The 21,268-nt window shown below is 38.3% G+C and overlaps 2 protein-coding genes across 5 annotated transcripts; one reads left to right on the top strand and one right to left on the bottom strand.

The window, feature by feature from the left end:
* The first annotated feature begins 3,715 nt into the window (after positions 1-3,715).
* LOC113334169 (sister chromatid cohesion protein SCC2-like) lies at positions 3,716-15,750 on the top strand. 4 transcript variants are annotated; one of them, XM_026580516.1, is made up of 28 exons: positions 3,722-4,252; positions 5,916-6,025; positions 6,468-6,598; positions 6,677-6,773; positions 6,864-7,120; positions 7,655-7,762; positions 7,902-8,013; positions 8,132-8,228; positions 8,344-8,530; positions 8,615-9,046; positions 9,119-9,651; positions 9,728-9,923; positions 10,008-10,058; positions 10,176-10,334; positions 10,426-10,593; positions 10,682-10,981; positions 11,077-11,229; positions 11,775-11,944; positions 12,362-12,470; positions 12,720-12,881; positions 12,967-13,071; positions 13,222-13,455; positions 13,660-13,793; positions 13,882-14,175; positions 14,256-14,559; positions 14,738-14,830; positions 14,966-15,091; positions 15,213-15,750. In XM_026580516.1, exons 1-28 carry the CDS (start codon positions 3,966-3,968, stop codon positions 15,465-15,467), a joined length of 5,364 nt encoding a protein of 1,787 aa, XP_026436301.1. In that variant the 5' UTR covers positions 3,722-3,965; the 3' UTR covers positions 15,468-15,750. The 4 variants fall into 4 exon arrangements, with proteins under 4 accessions (XP_026436300.1, XP_026436299.1, XP_026436301.1 ...); XM_026580515.1 differs by having other exon boundaries at positions 3,716-4,252; positions 6,686-6,773; positions 8,615-9,651; XM_026580514.1 differs by having other exon boundaries at positions 3,716-4,252; positions 8,615-9,651.
* A 2,420-nt stretch (positions 15,751-18,170) lies between these two features.
* LOC113333964 (60S ribosomal protein L4-like) lies at positions 18,171-20,825 on the bottom strand. Its single transcript, XM_026580325.1, has 2 exons — positions 19,622-20,825; positions 18,171-18,591 (listed from the first exon to the last, which is right to left on the bottom strand). The coding sequence occupies exons 1-2, from the start codon at positions 20,726-20,728 to the stop codon at positions 18,478-18,480; spliced, it is 1,221 nt and encodes a 406-aa protein (XP_026436110.1). The 5' UTR covers positions 20,729-20,825; the 3' UTR covers positions 18,171-18,477.
* Positions 20,826-21,268: the final 443 nt, after the last annotated feature.

Genomic DNA, 21,268 nt, shown 5'->3' with positions numbered 1-21,268 from the left:
TCTATTTGCAGAAACTATGTTTTTTTATTTACTCAACTTGCTTCAACAAACTATTCATGGGTGAATTTCTGGGCGGTTATTCACGACGGGTTCTGCAGTGACACCCGTAATCCAAGTCGTCGTGCTATATGCGACATAGGAAATCGTTTTTTACAATTAAGAAACAGGTAAGTGAGTTTGTAGCTTTAACCATACAAGCCAATTGATATAGACCGAGAGGTGAAACTGATGCTGAGATGGTAATAAGATCTTTGGATGAATGGCGAAGATGGAAAAATGTGGCTTTTCCTTTCGAAAAATGTTTCGAAATCCTTAAGGTGTTGAACAGTTTCGGCCCCTTATTTGAAGCTAATGTAGTCCACCGTAATTCAGTGAAACTAATGTAAAACGCTTAATTTAAAAGCTAATGCAAAACACTTAATTTTAAACATATGTAATTTTATTTAATTAAGACCGCCGTACTTTTAAAACTAAAATTACAAATGTAGCAGAATTAAAAATTACAATCTCTCTAACGTCGCTCATCGCTAGCTCCCCCATTGTTATTTTCTAGAGTACAAAATTCTGCAAGACCTGGGGATAGACCTGGGACATTCCCACTTTCCAACATATTAAATAAATATGCATATGTTGATAAACCCGAGGATGGACATGGTTGACCAACATTAGGCGATTGTTGGAAAGCACTCGGTGCACTCGGTCCTCCAAGAATATAAGATGTTTGTTGTTGTTGTGGTGGTGGTGTAACATTGTAGCAGCTATCATTTGGGTTGTAGGGCAAGAATGATGATGAAATGTGCCTAGGATCTAGCCGAAATACTTGAGGTTGAGATACAAGCACAGTTTTTGGTGAAGAAGTATTGTGACGTATGTGTGGTGAAGAAGAACTTTGTCGTACTTGTGTTTCTCCCACCACTATATCATCACTATCGTGCAATGATCTGTTGCTCCTGGTGGAATCAGAAGACTATGACTGCCGCCCATCATCATTTATAGTTGGTGGACTCAATACAAAAACTGAGTTCTCATGCCATTTCCGACACACATCCAAGTGTGCAGCCCCCATTTGCCGATTCAGCCAATGCAAATCGTTAAGTTGGCTCCTCAACTCTCCCTCACTGGCAGTCACATTGTTGTAAGGATAATCACGTTCCACACCTTGGGAAACAATGGGATCGTGGTTATCTCACCTTGTGAAGTAATACTTGGCATCTTCCAAAGAATTTCGGGCAAATTTGAAGAAGATGATGAAGAACTTGCACCCGTGGTAGGATAAGTCATAAAACATGGCTCTTTTGGAGGTAGATGGCTAGGAATGGTATTTGCATCATGGGACATACGTACTAACAATGGGATATCAAAGCCATAGATGTGCATGTTGTGTGTCCCAATTACAGGATTCGCAATCGACTTGTAACATTTGACATAATCCGCTTCACTAATATTCATCACTGTATTTAGTTCATACCTCGCCCAATTGGTTCTTCTCAGCCGCTGAAAATCTGATCCAGAGGTTTGCATCTGTTGTGACGGGTTAATTGCAATTGCATATATACCTTGCATTTGGTACTGTAGTCTTTCACCCAGGTACTAAACCCCTCTATCCAAATGTGGAGTGTATAAAACAACTCTACGCAGAGAATAATCAAGAATACTTCGTCCAACATCAATATGATACTCAGGAAAATCAAGTGAACAACGATGTTGTTGTGGCTCCGAGTCATCTGATGAAACCTCTGAACAAAACTGGAACTCGAGATGTCGTTTTCAGTGCCCTTCGCTAAGTTGGTCGAGATGTACATTTCCAACATTGGAAATATTTGGGTAACGTCTTTAAGGATTGGTTTACTAACACAGAAGTAGGTATACCACCAATACTGAAAATTACTCCATAAAATTAGTATTTTGACTTAATATACATTTGCTCATAAAAATTATTCAAAATTTTAAAATAATAATTTTGATATTTACCTCTATGATGCCCCAAAAACCAGTGAAGTTATCTCCGCCCATGAACGCTACATCCAGCGCAAAGTACAATTCTGCTAAAATTGCAGATCCCCAGTCATAATCTAGTGCTTTGTCAAGATCTTCTAACACTTGAATCCAAATAACACGAGCAACAGTAGTTGAGTTTGGAAATAATATCTGACTCAGTACCCATAAGATAAACACCATTTCGAGTTCAGGATAGTCATCTACATGCTCTGGGTTTCTGGATTGTATTAGGAAAAGCTTCAATGCTGAACATCTAATCCCACCTCCTTTCAATTGTTTTTTAGTTTCAGGTATTTCTGAATCCAAAAACGAGGGAAAAAAACGTCTCCCATTTTACTATTTGATATCCATTCGTCAGCGTTGAATGATGGCGGATCTCCTATTCCACTTGGGATCCCACAAATGAAATACAAATCAATGGGCGTAGTATAATATCAACTATGATTAATTCTTTTGATTATTTAATAATTATTTAAAAAATATAATTTAAGTTAGGTTAAACAAGCTTACCAAATTCAAAATCAATGAAATGGAATGTGTGGGTCGTCGTCCACCACCTTTTGACCAATGTTTTCGGAATTTTGTTGTTGTGTCTTCTAGCCTTCACACTATAAAGCGCACGCCAGGGATATATGTCAACCCTCTGTCGGACTTCAGGGGCTAAAACTTCATAAATAGCCTTTACCTCTGAAAATCCACCTATCATATAATCATGAGCATGATCTTGATGCCCCGACACATGACCTTGGACCAATGATGGACCAACAACGACACTCGGTGCAGCAAACTCTGCTTCACGATCTTGAGAAAAATCCACACCTGTGGCAGGCAGCGGTGCCGGTTCATTTCTTCGATCTCTTTTCTTTTTTATACTATTGAACGCTTTTTTTAAAAGACCGCTCATATAGTATCAAAATTTTTTGATTTATAAGAGTTTTAGAAGAAGGAAATAGTGGTGGTGTGATAGAAATGAAGTGCGTTTAATCCAATTTATAGTTTTGAAAATATAAACATTGGAATTATGGCCGTTGGAGATATGAACGCTGGAGATTTTGTATCTCACGCTCGCGTTGATAGCACAAACGCGCGTTTATAGGTCTAGCGCCCGAGTTTGTCTGTCCATCGCCCGAGTTTGTCAGTTCACGCCCGAGTTTGTCTGTCCAGCGCCCGAGTTTGTCTCAAGCACGCGCGTTTAGTCATCTAACGCCCAGTACTTTATCATAGTGTAAAAACCAGTTTGACCATCCACCTGGCTTAACAAAAAAATGGATTTGACCATTACCACAGAAATTATCGCTAGGAATGACAAACTTTCTTTTCTTTTCTTTTCTTTTTATCTGGAACTATAATTCTTTTCTTTTTCTTTTTAATCTGGAAATGCGTGTCCACACTGCACTGAATGCCACATACCCCTGGTAATATAGTTGTGCCATCCAGGGTAGACTGATCCGAGCTCTAGTTTTAGTCTACCATTACTGGTTTTCAAGAACAAAAAGAAAAAAAAAAGAACCATATTCCACTGCTACAAACTGATAAATATTCCACCACGTACACCACAAACAAAACGCGCTATTTTCCTAGTACATTGGAAGAAAGAAAAAAACAGCATAGTCAGAGCACACACAAATATCATGGACTGGATTCGGTGTCCGGTGGGCATTTTCAAAAACCAAGATTCTGAAAGAAGTTTTGCTATTATCGGAAAGCAACAAGGACAATACAGTAAATTCCACACTTGGACTCTTCTCCTCCTTGTTCCTTGACTCAAATGCTCTCTCATAAAAAGACGGCAAACAAAAAAAAAAGAAAAATCCATCCGCTTCCGAGAAAAAATCCCAATAAATTTCCTCTCATCCCATTTTCCCCGCCCATTTGCTTCTTCGTCTCTACATTTTTTTTTAGGGCTTTCAAAAACTATGAAATCTCAACCCTAATTTTTCTGTGATTGATTGATTTTCATCTAATCGATGATGACAAGTTCTAATTCTAATTCGTCTTCTTCTACTTCGAATAATCCTCCGTTTTTCGGGTACGAGAAAGCATGTCGATTAACGAATACGCTACATTCAGAAGTAGCTCCGTGTTTACCATTACCTTCACTTCCGGTTTTCTGTGGTGCTCTTGATCAAGAACTACGATTATATGATGAGACGACGACGGCAGCGAGTGTGAATAGGTCGGCGAATCGGAATGATGTTCTTGCTCAAGCTACTAAGATTGCAGATCTACTTAGACACACTGATGTTTCTTACTTGTAAGTTTTCTTCTGCTGTTCTACTGAGTTCTATAACTGTTAGTTGTCAATTAGGTTAAATTTTTACTAAATTTGGAATTCCTGCGTTTTGAAGTCAATTTTGGTTTTGAGAAATGCGTCTAATAGGAAGTTGTTGGCCTTATTGTTTTTGTTTAAAGTGCGAACCACTATAATGATGCTTGAATAGATTCAAATGTAAGCTTTAGTAATTGTAAATTTAGGTTAAAGTTTTTTGTAATATGCTTACTGAGATTTTAGCATTTCAATTCGAAATTCTGCTGTTTTGAAGTCAATTTTGATTTGCACACAAGATTTGAAGCTGTAGAATGGTAATTATGTTGAGAAATGCGTCTAATTGGAAGTTGTTGGTGTTATTGTTTTTTGTTTGGAGTTGGAACCACTACAATGATGTTTGAATAGATTCAAATAAAAGCTTGCATTTGGATAGTAATTGTCATTTAGGTTGATTTTTTTGTTTTGTTTTTGTAATATGTTTCCTGAGTTTTGAAGATGATTTCGAATTTTGAGTTAGGATTATCTGGTATATTTCATATTCAAACAAGCACAACCAGAAATTTCAGACCTAGCTGTTACATCTTGTTATAGTTTCTATTTGGCAGTATGTGGGAACTTGCACATCATGACTACTGATATTTTACGTTTCAGTTTACAACTATAGCATTACTTAGTACCTGTACTACTATCTTTTTTCCTTGGTCAGTGTGAATTAAGATGGAAATGCAGATTCACACTGGTTTTTTACTAATCCTTTGGCCCCTTGCGAGATTCTGCAATAGCATGTTTCCACAGAACACACAGTTAGACATGCTGTTGTGACTTACTTATTGTGGATTTCAGTCTAAAGTTCTCGTTACCACTTCTCTATGTGTTACTGTGAATAAGATAGTAAATTCTAAGGAACAATAATTCAAGGCATGTTGATAATAGCACTCATACGTAACAGACCAGAGTAGTTCAACGATCTCATGTCATATCTTGGCAAAACCTGCTTTTCTGTTACTTCTTTATTGTTTCTCGTAACTTAAATAACGGCCATTGGAGAGGTGCGTCAGTTCCCAGATTTACAATATAGATCTCTAATAAACTGTCGAGAGCAGATTCCATGGCAGCGCCATAGCGTGTGCAAAACTTGTGTGTTTAGATGTTATTTTCGGTTTCATCAATGCATTAGATGTTGCTGAGTTATAAATACACCTTTTTGGGGGCAACTTGAATTAGATAATTGGAAAAGTAAGGACTCAGGTGTATATACCAGTTGATCTTGTTACTCTTCTAAAATGTACAATCCTGTATGCCCCGCAAATGCTAGGCTTCTCATTGTGTGTCGGCTCACGGCTGTGAAATATGCTATACCCATGAAGCACATCATGTGCTAGTTACTCTAAATTAACATGGCTAGGTATCATGTGCCAAAATGACATTATTGGTTTACCTATGGAGTTTCTCTTGCAGTTTGCACACATCATCAGTCTCCACTGGGTCAAAACCAATGTATCTCACATTTGTGAAGATACCTTTTACATTTCCTTGTACTTTTTGGTGAAAACAAACAAAGAACGAGAACAAACCTACAATTGTTATTACTTATAAGCTTTTATTGTATATGCTAGTTGTGTTTGATATTATACGATTGCCACTGCAGGAATCTTAGAGAAGGTGTTTCTTCTCTTTCCCGTACTTCCGCGGAGCCTTCAAGCCTTTATCACCAAGTTCTCAAATATGATTCTGAAGCATTTGAGTACTCTATTCCAGGTAATCATAGTATTTCTGCTGTTTCTTATTTATCCTCATTGTCTAACTCAACATGTTTCCTTAATTAGTTAATTCCTTTTTTTTGCTCTTTCTTATTTGTCGTTTCTTGGAAAAATGTCTTTTACCATGTCTTTGACTCTATGTTGAATAGTCGCACATGCATTTGTTTTGAAGAAAGTTAGGAAAGTTGGATAATGGAATTAAAAACGAACCTCAAGATTTGTTTGTTTGACTTGCATTGAATGCTTTTTGTGTGTTCCTTCTACAGTTAATCTTATATAGACATTAACTGTGGAATAGTGATCTGTTTCATAGAAGTCACTATTCCACGAGAGAAATCTGTTTTTTTGCACAAAACACCGTAAAGTAAATTGAGAAAACAAGAGAGTAGAAGTAAATAATTTCTCTCCTGATTGGATACTGTGTTGTTCAAGTTTCTCAGGTCTTATCAAGGAGCGGAATCATAGTAGTACGAGACCTGAAAAAAAACCCGTTGAACAGAATGAACCTTCTACCAGTCAGAGAAAACATGAAGGAGCTCTTAATCATCAATCTGGTGGAAATCGTGCTGATGTGGGTCTTTATTTTACTCTGGCAAGAGATTAATTTTACGTTATTCTTCTCCCTCACATATTGAACTAATCACTGCAGGGTGCACAGGCATCTGTATCTACTAGAAGACAGAAAGTTAAGAAGAAAGGAAATGATGATGTCACCTTAACCCAGCCGGATCCTAGTGAGGTTCAAGGTTGGTTTTCTCCATTGACACTCTTGACGTGATATGTGTTTTGTTTTATGTTTTGCTTTCATAACGGTGTAAATGATGTTGAATGTTTAGATGGCATCATCAGAGGCTATACTGAGAGATTGGAGGAGCTATGCAGCAGAGCTGAAACTTTGAATGAAGATCAAGACGAAGCTGATGCACAGTTGTTATCTTCAACTGATTTAAAGTTACTTGTGAATGATACAATGACCATCCGTGGAAAGAAAATCCTGCACTTGGTTCCTTTGGATATCCTTGTCAGACTTTTAAGCGTTCTTGATCTTCAAATTCGTGCAGCGGAAGGTGTATCCCTTGATGAAAATGAAGATGTAAGTAATAAATTGAAGCGTTGATTTCAATGATTTGCTTTTAATAGAGGCATTGGTAAATTTAGGAAGTAAATGTAAATATGAGTCTGCTTCCTTAGAGAACAGAGTAGCATATGCTCCATGTGTAGGCATTATGTTTCACCTATTTTGTTTTGTTTTTCTACGACAACCTTGTTAGCATCTTGAACTACCAAGCATGTTTGCTTTGACATCATCTCTGAATTAGAGTTGTAACTTTGTGTATACCTCCGGCAGACTAAATTTGAATGTAGGATCTCTTGATTGGTTTGTTTCTTTAACTTTATAGTTCAATAGTCTTTTAACTGTCAAGTTGGCATGGCTGCTCAAATATGATTTCATATTCTTGAAAAATAAAAATTTGTTGACACATCCAAGACACTGCAATCAAAATGTTGGTGTGGGTTGTGTTTCACGCACAAACCTGTTCATTATATTTTTACAAGAAAACCTTGAACTTATATTGTGGATTAGTGTGCACTTCTTTTGTTTGATATAATTTTATGCTTGTCCCAGGGTGATTCAGATGCTATGTCGCTGGTAATTTGTGCCTTAGAGTCAATTCATGCAGCTTTAGCTGTGATGACTCATCCTGACATGCCAAAGCAGCTATACAAGGAAGAGGTATTCTCGATCTCCCACTAGTTTGTTTACTAGATTTATAGTTCTTGCTGCTGATGCGCATGTTACACACTCTATTTAGCTTATTCGAAGGAGGTTATCTAAGTTGTCCGAGTCTTTCCTCGTATTTTTTCAATACCAGGTCATTGAAAGAGTTCTAGATTTCTCAAGGCATCAGATTATGGAGAGTATGTGTGCTTGTGATCCATCATACCGTGCTCTACATAAACCAAACGAAAACGGCCCTTATGATGGTAATGCTTCATCTTTATATTATATCATTTGGCCTTTAAGTTTTCATATGGTCCATTTAATCCTCTTTCCTCTAAACACTGAAAACTCCCTTTTTTGATCATGTTTCTCATATTTAAGGTGAAGAAGATGAAGAAGATGATGTTGAATTTGGTTCGCCCAACAAGAAGCGACGTGGTAGTAAAAGTGTTAAAGCAAGGAGGCCAACTGGAAACAAGTGTGCTTACCACTGTTACCTTTATTTCTAAGTTTGTACGAATTTTATACCCCGATTTAATATGTGTAGATCTCAGTCAGCTGTCTTCTATCTTAACCCTGCTTCCTTATATTAGGGTGGCTGCTGCTGTAAACGCTGTGCTTCAGAAACTTTGTACAATCCTTGGTTTTCTTAGAGATCTACTGTCAATCGAGCGCCTTCCTGATAGCTGCATCCTACAATTAATAAAGACTAGTTTTTCAACTTTCTTGGTTGATAATTGCCAACTCTTGCAATTAAAGGCTATCGGTCTAATCTGCGGGGTAATTTGTGATTCTACTCTCTTAAATTTTTCTTTTCAGCTGCCATTTGCTCTACTGTAATGATGTATTCGTATTTGAGTGTAGGTATTTTCTTCATACCCACAACATAGGAGCTATCTGATAGATGAAACAGTTCAGCTGCTTTGGAAACTACCATTTTCAAAGCGTGCCTTGAGAACATACCTTCTACCCGATGAAGAACAAAGGCAGATTCAGATGATAACTGCGCTGCTTATCCAGTTGGTTCAAAGTAGTGCAAACCTGCCTGTGATATTAAGACAGGCATTAACTGTTGACTCTATCTCAGATGCTTCAGTTGATGTTTCTTATCCCACCAAATGCAATGAAGCTTCCACTGAGGCATGCTGTCTTTTCTGGACTCGTGTTCTTCAGCGACTTACAACTGTAAAGACTCAAGATGCATCTGAAGTTAAAGTTATCATTGAAAATATTGTTATGGATTTGCTGTCGACTTTGAACTTACCTGAATATCCAGCATCTGCTCCTATTCTTGAGGTGATAAATCTTATTTCCAAGGTTACCACACAAGTAGCCTCTGTTAGTGTGCTAATTCAAAATTGTTTGCAGGTTCTCTGTGTCCTGCTTCTTCAGAATGCTGGATTGAAATCTAAAGATGTAGCTGCACGCTGTCTGGCCATTGACCTCCTTGGAACGATTGCTGCTAGGTTGAAACGTGATGCCGTGTTTTGCAGCAGGGAGAGTTTCTGGATTTTACACAAGTTGGGTGGCGAAGATAATGCTGATCAAAGTTACCCAAGAGATGTATGTTCTATTTGTCTTGATGGAAGAAGTAGAAAAACAGTGTTCTTATGTCAGGACTGTCAAAGAATGTTTCATACAGATTGTATGGGAGTTACTGAACGCGATGCTCCTTCTCGGGGTTGGTGTTGTCATTTTTGCCTCGGGAAGAAGCAGCTGACAGGTCTACAATCTCACCTCAAATCCATTCACAATGATGATGTCAAAAGGAACTTGTTCAATACAGAAGGTGCTCCTGAAGCTTCAGAGTTGATTTCACAAACGGAAATTGTTCAGCAACTGCTTTTAAATTACATGCAAGGAGCTGGTTCGACTGATGATGCACACCTTTATGCCCGCTGGTTCGTATTTCAGGCAATTGATTTCTGAAATAGTTTACACTTTCTTTGATGTGATAATCAGGCCAATTACCTGCAGGTTCTATCTTTGTCTCTGGTACAAGGATGATCCAAAATCTCAAGAGAAGCTGGCTTACTACCTCGCGAGACTCCAGTGGACATCAACTGTTGTTTCTTCATGTTTAACAAGAGAATCAGCCAAAAAGATATCCCTAGCATTTGGGCAGAAAAATTCTTTTTCTAGAGGATTTGATAAGATTCTCTGCATGCTTCTTGTGAGTATGTTTATGTTCTGGATTTTTTTGCTTACATTCTCAAGATTGGGCAACGGCTGATACCTTGATGGGTAATTGTTTCAGGCGAGTCTAAGGGAGAACTCTCCTGTAATCAGGGCCAAAGCATTACGTGCAGTAAGATCATTTCTTCTTCCTTCAAGTACATTTGATTTTGTAACCATGATGGTGATGATTTTCTGTTGTGCCGGTATTATTGTATTCTTGCCTTACTAGTTTTCATATCTGGAACAGGTCAGTTTGATTGTTGAAGCCGATCCGGAGGTCTTATGTGAAAAACGTGTTCAATCTGCTGTTGAAGGAAGATTTTGTGACTCTGCCATCTCTGTGCGGGAAGCTGCTTTGGAACTTGTTGGGAGGCATATTGCTTCTCATCCTGATGTTGGTTTAAAGGTAGTTGAAATGAAGCTTTCAGATATTATTGTCAGCATAACATAAATAGCCTGTAATCAAATCCTCGCGTTTTTTTTGCATGGCTTTTCAGTATTTTGAAAAAGTTGCTGAGAGAGTAAAGGATACTGGAGTGAGTGTTCGAAAACGGGCTATCAAAATTATTCGCGACATGTGCACTTCTAATGCTAACTTCTCGGAGTTTACTAGTGCGTGCCTTCAGATAATTTCTCGTGTTAGTGATGAAGAATCTAGTATACAGGTTTGTCCAAAAGCCAAAATTAATTGGTTACTATTATGTATAATTAAATTTCCGCCGTGATCTCTGAACCTTAGATTGAATCTGGCAGGATTTAGTTTGCAAAACATTTTACGACTTCTGGTTTGAGGAACCTAGTCGCGCACAGACACAGTTTGCTGGAGATGGTAGTTCTGTGCCTTTGGAGGTAGCAAAGAAGACTGAACAGATTGTTGAGATGTTAAGAAAGATGTCTAACCATCAACAACTTGTCACTATCTTAAAGCGCAACTTAGCACTTGATTTTTTCCCTCAATCGGCTAAAGCTGCTGGTATCAGTCCAATGTCGCTGGCAATGGTGCGCAAAAGATGTGAGCTAATGTGCAAGTGCTTACTAGAAAGAATTTTGCAGGTCAGGCTCATGGCTCCCTCAGTTGCTTTACTGAAGAATGTTTAGGTGCTTATGGTTTTGAGTTTCGACTGTTGTTTGTATTTGCTTCCTTGCAGGTAGAAGAAACAGATAACGGGGAGGTGGAGGTGCATGCTCTTCCTTATGTCCTTGTTTTGCACTCTTTCTGTATGGTGGATCCAACACTCTGCTCTCCAGCATCCGATCCATCTCAGTTTGTTGTTACTCTCCAGCCATACCTGAAGACCCAGGTTATTTGCTTCTTCCACTTTGATTTATTTCCATTAAAACATTCTGCTGATTGAATATTCTCAATCAGTGATGCATCTGATAGTCATAGAGAGTAATCTTTCTGTCAGTTTTCCTATTTTGCAGCAGTCCCTCCTTAATGGTTGTGATAGAGAGATTCCTAATAGAGATCTTTGTTACACTTTATAATACAGATAGTAAACATGTTGCTGAAGTTGCTTCTTATCGCTCTTCCATGAGTATCTGAATTTGAACATGTTGAAAACTAAGTTAGCCAGTTAAAAAGTCACCTCTTGAAACTTGAGAATCCGGAAAAATAAACATGCATGGACCAAGTTGAAGTAGTGATTGTAGGGTTTACATTTCAAACAAGTTAGCTAGATATGTGTTTCCCCTCTCCTCTCTTATTCTATCTAAGTAAGCAGGTTTACATTTCAAACAAGATTAAGTTCGACAACATAAAAAAGTAGTAAGTGGGACCTGCTCCAGTTTAAAACATTTTAGAACATACATCTTGGACCCTCACTCACTTCTTTTGTGATTGTAGGGTGATAATCGAGCAGTAGCTCAGTTGCTTGAAAGCATAATCTTTGTTATTGATGCTGTTCTGCCTCTGCTCCGTAAGCCACCTCAAAGTGTTGCCGAAGAACTTGAACAGGACCTTAAACACATGATCGTTCGGCATTCTTTCCTGACAGTTGTCCATGCCTGCATTAAGTACTTACTTCGCCTTGTTATATCTATCTGTGTTAGGGAGTTTCTCTATTAGTGTGCTCTAATATCTCATAACCTCTGAATCTATTTGGCATGATACAGATACTAATTTGATGAGCCTAGTTAAGAAACTGTCTTAAGTTGGGTGGAAGCCACTAGTGCACAAGAGTCGTTTTTATTATGCTTCAAATATGTGAATAAGTTGTTGGCGCATCCAAAAGGACATTACAGTTATTTCCTTGCAAAATGTATAGATTCGGAATCGATGTGTTGTAATATCATTATGGCAACATAAAAATAGTTGGGACATGGTCTCAAACTCATGTTTGCACATTTTTGTTATTTGATTTGTTTTTTGTATACGTAGATTCAATCTTGTATTGTGTTACCACAATCTTAACTTGGTTTTATTACTTCTAGGTGTTTATGCTCACTAAGCAAAATAACGCAAAAGGGTGGTTCCTTAATTGAATACCTGATACAAGTGTTTCTTAAGCGTTTGGACACCCTTGGAGATGATGCCAAGCAGGTTAGACCACACTTCAGTAAGCGTTATATGAGTTCTGACTGTTCATATTTGGTTCGGTCAGTTTTGGAAGATCCATGTGGGTCGCCAAATAAGGGAGATCTGGTTTACCATGTATGGTCCTAGCTTATTGCAACAGCCAAATGGTTGTATATAACAGCATATCTCATGCTTATGCTTATGTATCCAGTGACTTTTAGCAAAATATTTTTCTAACTAAGGAGAAGAAAATGTCTTGTTTATTATTTTCAGCAAGTTGGGCGATCTCTCTTTTGTCTTGGGTTGCTCATCCGATATGGTAGCAAGTTAATGGTCACATCTGACAACAAAAACATACTATTTGACAAGAGCCTCAGTTTACTCATGAGCTACCTCTGTTCTGAAGATTTCGTCATAAAAGTCCGAGCACTACAGGTGAGTCGCCCTTTACAAGTTTGCACAGTGTGGCAGATTTATATCAATGCATTTATATGCTAAGAAGTATCCTGTAATTCTGTAGGCATTAGGTTTTGTCTTGATCGCCAAACCTGAATATATGTTACAACGAGATATTGGGAAGATCTTGGAGGCCACACTAGCACCCGGTTCTGACGACCGGCTTAAGGTATGATTTCCATATCAGATTACAAGTCTGCTCTTTATTTCTCTTCTTGTATATGTTATTGTAACTAAGTTACGGTACAAAAATAAAATGTCGGCTTTCATGTTTGCTTTTTATTTCCACACTCACCAATTCTCTTTGTTCAATAACCAGATGCAAGCATTGCAAAATGTATACGAGTATCTTCTGGACTCTGAAAGTGAAATGGGAACAGATAAGACAACTAGTAGTACCACAACCCAGTATGCAGACGCCGCACAAAATGTTCCTGTTGCTGCAGGTGCTGGTGATACGAACATCTGTGGAGGAATAGTGCAATTATATTGGGACAGTATTCTGAAAGTATGCTTGGACATGAATGAACAAGTTCGACAATCTGCTGTCAAGGTTTGTATTTACCAACCCAGGGTGCACTCTAGTATGTACTATCATATGTAATGACTTGCTGTTCTTTTGGTATGGGTCTGTATCCGCCAACCTAGGGTGCACGCTCTATATATTGACTTTTGCTGCACTTTAGGGACGGGATATTAGGGTAATCAAATTTCGTGGTGTTTATGTGTTTTAATGATTATTTGTTTCTCTGACCAGATTGTAGAAGTGGTGTTGCGTCAAGGTCTTGTTCACCCAATTACATGTGTTCCACATCTAATAGCACTAGAAACAGATCCGCAAGAAGTCAACTCAAAATTGGCGCATCATTTGCTAGGAAACATGAACGAAAAGTAAACCATCAGGATGTTCTTAGTGAATTGTTGTCAGTTATTCAGTTCAATAAAACATGATTTCTTATCAGGTTATCATGTTTTGTAGGTATCCGTCTTTCTTTGAGAGCCGTTTGGGCGATGGACTCCAGATGTCATTTTTCTTTATCCAGTCGATGACTCTACGTTCTGTTGAATATCCAAAGGAGAAAGGGTCAGGGATCATTAAAGGGAAAGCTGATGGCAACTCTTTTAATTTGGCGAGACTTGGAGTTTCTAGAATCTACAGGCTCATTCGAGGAAATCGTATTTCTAGGAACAAGTTTATGTACTCGGTCGTACACAAATTTGAATCTGCAAGCTGCAGAATATCATTGAAAGAAGCATTCATCCCATTCCTAAAGTGAGTGCCGCATTTCACATGACTGATTCTTTACATTCTTTACATTTTTGATCTTAAAATTATCTGCTTTTGCTTTTTAGGTATAGCACAGAGATCCTTGCCTCCCTCCCGTTCGCAACTCCTGATGAGCCCCTTTACTTGATATATTCAATTAATCGAGTAATACAAGTGAAAGCTGGTGCCCTGGAGGCAAATTTGAAAGCCTTGATTTCTCGGCTCATGGAAACTGGCATTCAAACAACTCCACAGGAGAACGGAAGAATTCAGCAGGATGCAACACCATCCCCTGTCTCTAGTAACATAACAACGGAGGATTCAAAAAGACATTCTTCGACCTCAAGTGACTCTGGTGGACTAATAGAAATTGATATGCAAAATATTCAGGTATTCTCAAAAGTTAAAAATAATAACTCTTATGTATTATACAACTGAAAACAAATGGTTACGTGTCTTCTCTTTGATGCTTGATTTCTTGTGGACTTTTATCTTTCTTAGCTGGTCCTTTAATATATGAGTACAAATTTCTTATGTTCAGAACTAAAGGTTAGGTATTTCAATACAGGTTGATTGTCTAACTGCAACAGCTTTGCAGCTCCTTTTAAAGCTTAAAAGGCACCTAAAAATCACCTTTAATTTAGATGACGCTCGATGTCAGGTAATAGTGCCCCGAATTTCTCTTTACCATGATATTTTCGCTTTAGCAAAATAAATCTTTTTTATATTCATTAATTTATTCAACCTACCGTGAAAGTATATGATATCTAATATCTTCGGTTAATTTCTTAAACAGGCATATTCTCCAAGTGAACCTTTGAAACCAGGAGAAGTTCTCTCTAAGCAAACCATTCCTCTCAACATCGGCGAGATACGCGAAAACATACCCACCACTTCCGAACAATTTGTGGAAAGATACCAGGTAAACGAACATGTCCCCATTTTCTTTTGAAGCTAGTCATATCTGTTCACCATCCTTTATCATCATCTATCAAAGATCCCGCTATTCTAACTCCACGTGTATTGGTTTCGTCTCTGTGTAGGAATTTAAGGTAGCTCTGAAGGAAGACACCATGGATTATTCAATGTACACTTGTAATATCAAACGAAAACGTCCACCTGCCAGAAGTTCTACTACACCTGCCAGAAGTTCTAGAGGCGGGAGATCTGGTCGTGAAACAGGATATTATGACGAGGAAGAAGATGAAGATTATGATGATGGATACAGCAATAGCAAATTAAATAACAGCGGCCGGAAAAGCAATAGTGGTAGAGGAAGAGCGAGACGGCGGTTGTAAAGCTGTTCAGTTGTAAGTAGATCACTGAATGGCTGACCTGACACGTACATTATGTAGAATAGGAAAATTTACCTTTTAACCGAGGAGATAGGGAAAATGGGTTATCGGAAAGCAAGATAAAGAGGGAGGAAATGGGTTTATCGGAAAGCAAGATAAGTAGTCTACTGCTTTTTACATTCTGTATTTTTGCCAAAAGCACCACAAGAAAGATAATGCCTTCATTTCTCTTAAACAAGAGTTCCTTCCTTTGTATTTTGTTTCTATAGTTTTTCTCTTTGGATCACTTCTTGTTTTTCTGTGTTGATACAATCAGCTGGGCTAAAGCCCAAAACCAAAACAAGATAATAGACACAAGGCACACATCCCACTACCGAGTACACTTTTCTACTAAGAGAGTACTATCCTCAAACAGAATACCTTGAAACTCAAAATTGAACCGACTAGAAACCAATCGGACAAACTTGCTATTAGTTTCCCTGTAACAATGACTGAATTTGACACTTGCAAAACTCTCCAATAAACAACAGACCCTCATCCAGATATGCAGCAAGTTCCAAGGTGGATTTGGTTCAATCTTGGTAACCAGAAAGGAAAATGAATTTTCTGCACATTATTCTCAATGGCCAATCTCAACCCCCTGTAATTCATGAGCAGAAACTGAAATAGGCTGCCTACCCCAATAAGCACAATCCACAACCCCACCATGTTTAGTCCTGAGAATAGCTCCAAAGCCAGCAGAGTTTTTCTTTTAAAGAACCATCAGAATTAATCATGATATCATCTCCTTCAGGGCCAACCCACCAACAAGGTTTCCAAATTTTAGGAATAAAAGAGCTGTCCACATTCCAGTTGCGCATAAACCTTCTATTATCTGGGATGTCATTGCATGACCTGATATGAGCACTTATCTTGAGCTGAATGTCCTCTGAATAATAAGAAGACGACTTGTAAAGCAGAATTCTTCTTAGCAGCAAAAACTATGTTATTCCTTTCCCTCAAATCTGGTAAATGAATCCAGTGAACGCCAATTTCATAGTAGAACTGATCGGATGAGTTCCTGCGAAGTAACAAAGACAGCACTGAATTTCATTTTCCCAAGAATGAGTTGAGCCTCTAGTAAATCCCAACTTGAGAAGCAAACCACTCCAGATAAGAGCAGAGATGCGGCAGTCATGAAAGAGATGAGCAATAGACTGTCTCTAGTCTTCATGACAAACTGCCCTTTAGAGTGTCTGGGAATGTGCATCTTGAACCAAACCAGAGAATGCCGATGCCCATGATTTTTATGGGCTGACATGGCCTTGTAAGTGTCTTTCATGGCAAACTGCCCTTTAGAGTTGGCTCTCCAAATCTTCATGTTGGGTGCTAAAACCAGCGGAAGCGAATAAGTACCAGCTGCTACAGAGAAGTTAGGTGAGGGAAAAGTCCAATCACTCCCCACTGAAATCACATCTTGACCTCTTAAGAACCTTAGAACTGAAATCCCTTTGATTAAAATGGAGAACAAATCAACAACTATCTCTATCAAAATCATTAAATTTGGCCATCGTGGTCTGGCCGGTAGCTTCATCCCTTTTTGAATGAAGAGTTACATGCTGAGATAAGACATAGAATCTGCTTAAGAACTCAGCGGCTACTTGGCGTTGGTTTTAATCCCCAGCAGTACCCAAAACATCGGGAATCAGGAGAAGTTTTAGAGAACAGCAGAGTACTAGTTGCAACCAGAGTTGGGTGTACAGGGTTGAGAAGATGGCTTCAATGCTGCCTCGGCTAACAATTAGATTTAAGTTGCTCGTTCTATTACAGAAACAAATAGCAAGTGGTTCAGTCATAACAATCACTAAAATGCACCATTCGAAGGCAAAAGAAGACTATCAGATATATCCGCATTACAATTTTTAAAATATAACTTGCCAAGAGTCTTCCCAGCTCTCAAAAATTCTGCCAGGATTTTGATATCGCAATAAAATCCAATATTCAGCTAATCCTCATTGTGGGTTCAAAGACACCACTACAACAAAGACATGACTAACCCCAACAATAAAACTGGTTGGCTGCTGATTATATGAAACTACAAGTCTATCACTCTGTGAATGGATATCCAACACTGAACCAGGCCAACCGCGATACAACAACTAGTAAAGACGCAATGAACCGTGATTGAATCCCATTTTACTGATTACTTTCTGTATGTCTACTTTTCTACTTCAATTATAGAGTGTAAGTTAAGTGTATACATCTATCAACAACATTAAGTGTACCAGACACCATTTGAAAAACCTGTTCACAACCACCACACATACAAAAGAAGAAAAAAAAACCTGGCAGAATTCTGAGAGCAAACAACTAAACAAATAAAATACTGAACTACTTGAAGTAATCCCTATAAAGTCAGGGAGTTGAAAAGGAGTTGAGCAAACGTAGTTTTTCCAGTCCCCCCTAATTTTTCCAGTCCCCCCCATAGTCACCATGAGCGGACTAGGGAAAACAACAATAGCAACACCAGATTCTTAGTTTAAACTAATGGGTGCATGAAAAGGCAAGACTGAAAGAAATTTCCTATGAAAGAACTAACAATACATTGAAAAATGAAAGAACCATTTTTGTTAATCGATCTTAACTTAGTGTCTTGTGAAACATGAAAGAACCATAGCATGCTGCCATGTCAAAACGGGAGTGCCCTAGTTACAAAGGACCAGCAGATAATAAACTGACATTCAAAATCAAATGCAGCACAAATGAAGTCTAAAATATGAAAATATCAAACTAGAATATTTCACTGAACTGGGAAAAGGAATATAAGCAGTAACACGTACTTGCAAGCAAAATTTAACAACACAAAAGCTGCCATATGTATTGTAGATCCAAAAACTGCGACTTAAATTCATGTCTTTCATCGGTCTTACCCTTAAAACTGACTAACCGAACAAAGCAACTAAATTTCTAGTTCAAAAGGAGATGCAAGTATTCAAGAAAATCCACCCACAGAAACTACAAAACTGCAAGAGAATCACTGAGAGACACCGAGCCACTTCTGGAAGACATCGAACTCTGTGTAATCGCTGTCTGAGATCATAGTTTGGTACCATGCCTTTCCTGCAGCCCTGATTGCAGCTGACTCCTCCTTCAAAACCAAAAACAAATAAGATTAGCCCATCAAGTTAAAAAAAGAATCAAAGTCCAGACCCAACAAATCCAAAATAGATTTCAAAAAGAGAACTCTGAGTTGAACTTTTATTCTATGAACATGGCATATACTACATATTAGTTGGTACTAAAACATTCAAAGTCCAGGAAATAAATATCAATCAAACTAGTAGAATCATTCATCAGTTTGCTAAGGTATTTGTCCTTTCATAATGAACAGCGACATGGAGAAAGTTACCAATACTAGACACTTGCAAGTAGTAAAATTAGGGCACACGGAGCATGTAGACATCTAAATGAAACAAATAGGAGGGCAAAGATTACAAGACTTGCTTTGTTTAGGCATAATATCATACTCCATACTATTTGATAATACACACATCAACATATAAACTTACACTCATACAATTCACACACAACACTGGCATAAGACGGTAATTACATGCACAAACGCCAATACATTGACATCTAGAAAACAGCAATTACATGTTACAAACTTCATTTACCAATGCATCGACCCACATTATTCGCCTGACTACGTTAAAAAGGGATCAAAAGTCCAAACACAATAATCCAATATAAATTCCGAATACAATCTAATGTACACTGCAACTCCGAATTCAAATTTTATTCTACGAACATGGCTTAGTGGGTGCTAAGAGATTCAAGATCCAGGCAATAACTATCGGTCAAACCAGCAGGAACGTTTACTAAGGTGTTTCACATCACATCAAGGTCATCACATTGAAATCTAGGGCACCCAAAGCATGTATACATCAATATCACACTCTATTCTAGTTGATAATACACATATCAACATATGAACATATACCAACCAACAAATATTAGCATAAATCAGTACAGCAAAACACATGCTCCAAGGGAAATCTAGAAATCAGCAATTACATGCTACAAACTTCATAAGCTAACACATCAACCAACGTTATCCACAAAGTACCATACAAACATATTAACAAATTAAGAAAGAAATGAAAAATGAGATATACCTTTGAAATGTTGGTTCGTTTCTTCTCGAGCTTCTCCTTCTTAGCCTTAACACGTTGAGCTTCGGCCAGAAGAGCCATCCTCCTAGCAGTCTTAGCATACGGGTTCAATCTAAACATAGTATTCAAATTCTTCAAAGGATTCTTCTTCATTGGTGCTCTCTTAGCATCTTTCTTAATAGGTCTAACAACAGATTGAATCTCATCAGAATTAATAATCCTAGCAAGATCAGCATTAACCATTTTAGATCGAGGCAACACATATCCTTTCTTCTTGTCACTAGCTTTCTCATACGAACCATAGATCGAATCCAACTTCTCAAACGCCGACTTGGTCCAGATAATAAACCTACCAGGATGACCTCCAGGAGCAAGTTTCAACAAATTAAGCCTCTCAACATTAGCAATCTCAATACCAGGAATGTTTCTGAAAGCTTTCGCAATCTTAGATCCCTCGGTACCGTAAACAATCAAAGGACCTTTCTTCGACACATAACGCCTGTTCCTCATTTTACCTTTCCCTGGCCTGATTTTCTCACTATCCTTCACCTTTTCAACATCAGCATAAGCACCAAGTTGTTTCAGAACCTTAATAGCAGCATTAGTTTTCTCAACACCTTCGATCGAATCATTAACAACTAAAGGAAGTTCAGGAACACCTTCAATAGTATGACCACGAGCTAAAACAATCGAAGGAACAGCAGATGCAGCCAAAGCCGAAACAACAGCATACCTTTTCTCATTCACATTAACCTTACGATGCCACCTTCTCCAGATTCGTGTTGGTGCGAACATCCTTCCACCTCTACACATGTTTCCGAAAGCTCCTTGACCGGCACGGTGAGTACCACCGCCGGAAACCCTAGGGATACGAGAAACGGCACGACCGGTACCCCATGATACTGCAGATGTTTGATGACCGGCTTTTCTGCTAACAGCGTAAGGTTGTCTGGCGTTCTTCGAGATGAGGGCGTGAACAGATCTGATGATATCAGGTCTGATTGAAGCTGTCATCACAGCTGGGAAGGCAACGGTGTTTCCACCATCAGTAGCCATGTCTCCTTCTAGGGATTGGACTGTAACCAGAGGTCTCACCGCCGCGGCTGCCATTGATGAAAGCTTAGTTTTGGAAGAGACGGAGGAAGATGTAGAAGAGAAACCACCGCTTTTGAGACTCTTCTAGGGTTTTGTCTCGAATGAAATGAGCTTTAGGGATTTTATTGAGGAAGGGTTAACTGAAATGACATAATTGTCCTGCGGATACTAGGAGACTGTTTGGATGAACTTATAGGGTGTTTGGAAACATCTAGAAGTAATTTTGACTTCTATAGGTTAAGTTCAAATAGCGGATGTTAGTTTGGGACACTACTTCAAAATGACTTTTATAGCATGTTTAAATGCACCTGCAAGTAATTTGACTTTTAGGAGATAAAAAGTAAGAAATTAGTTTGGGTGTGAAATTTTGAAATGATTTCAAGAAGTAAAAAAATCGACTTTTTGTGAAGCGAAATATTTTTACTCCTGTTTTTGACTTTGCCTTTTCTGCTTCTCGTATCCAAAGGCGTTATTAGAAACCAAAAAGTAAACCTTTTACAATAATAGCGAGTTTAGATGCATATTCGTAGATTACTTTGTGATTTTTGAAAGTCG

This window comes from Papaver somniferum, unplaced genomic scaffold (assembly GCF_003573695.1).
Source record: "Papaver somniferum cultivar HN1 unplaced genomic scaffold, ASM357369v1 unplaced-scaffold_135, whole genome shotgun sequence".
Lineage (NCBI taxonomy): Eukaryota > Viridiplantae > Streptophyta > Magnoliopsida > Ranunculales > Papaveraceae > Papaver > Papaver somniferum.
Note: the sequence above shows the minus strand (reverse complement) of the source record. Positions and strands in the feature narration are given on the sequence as shown.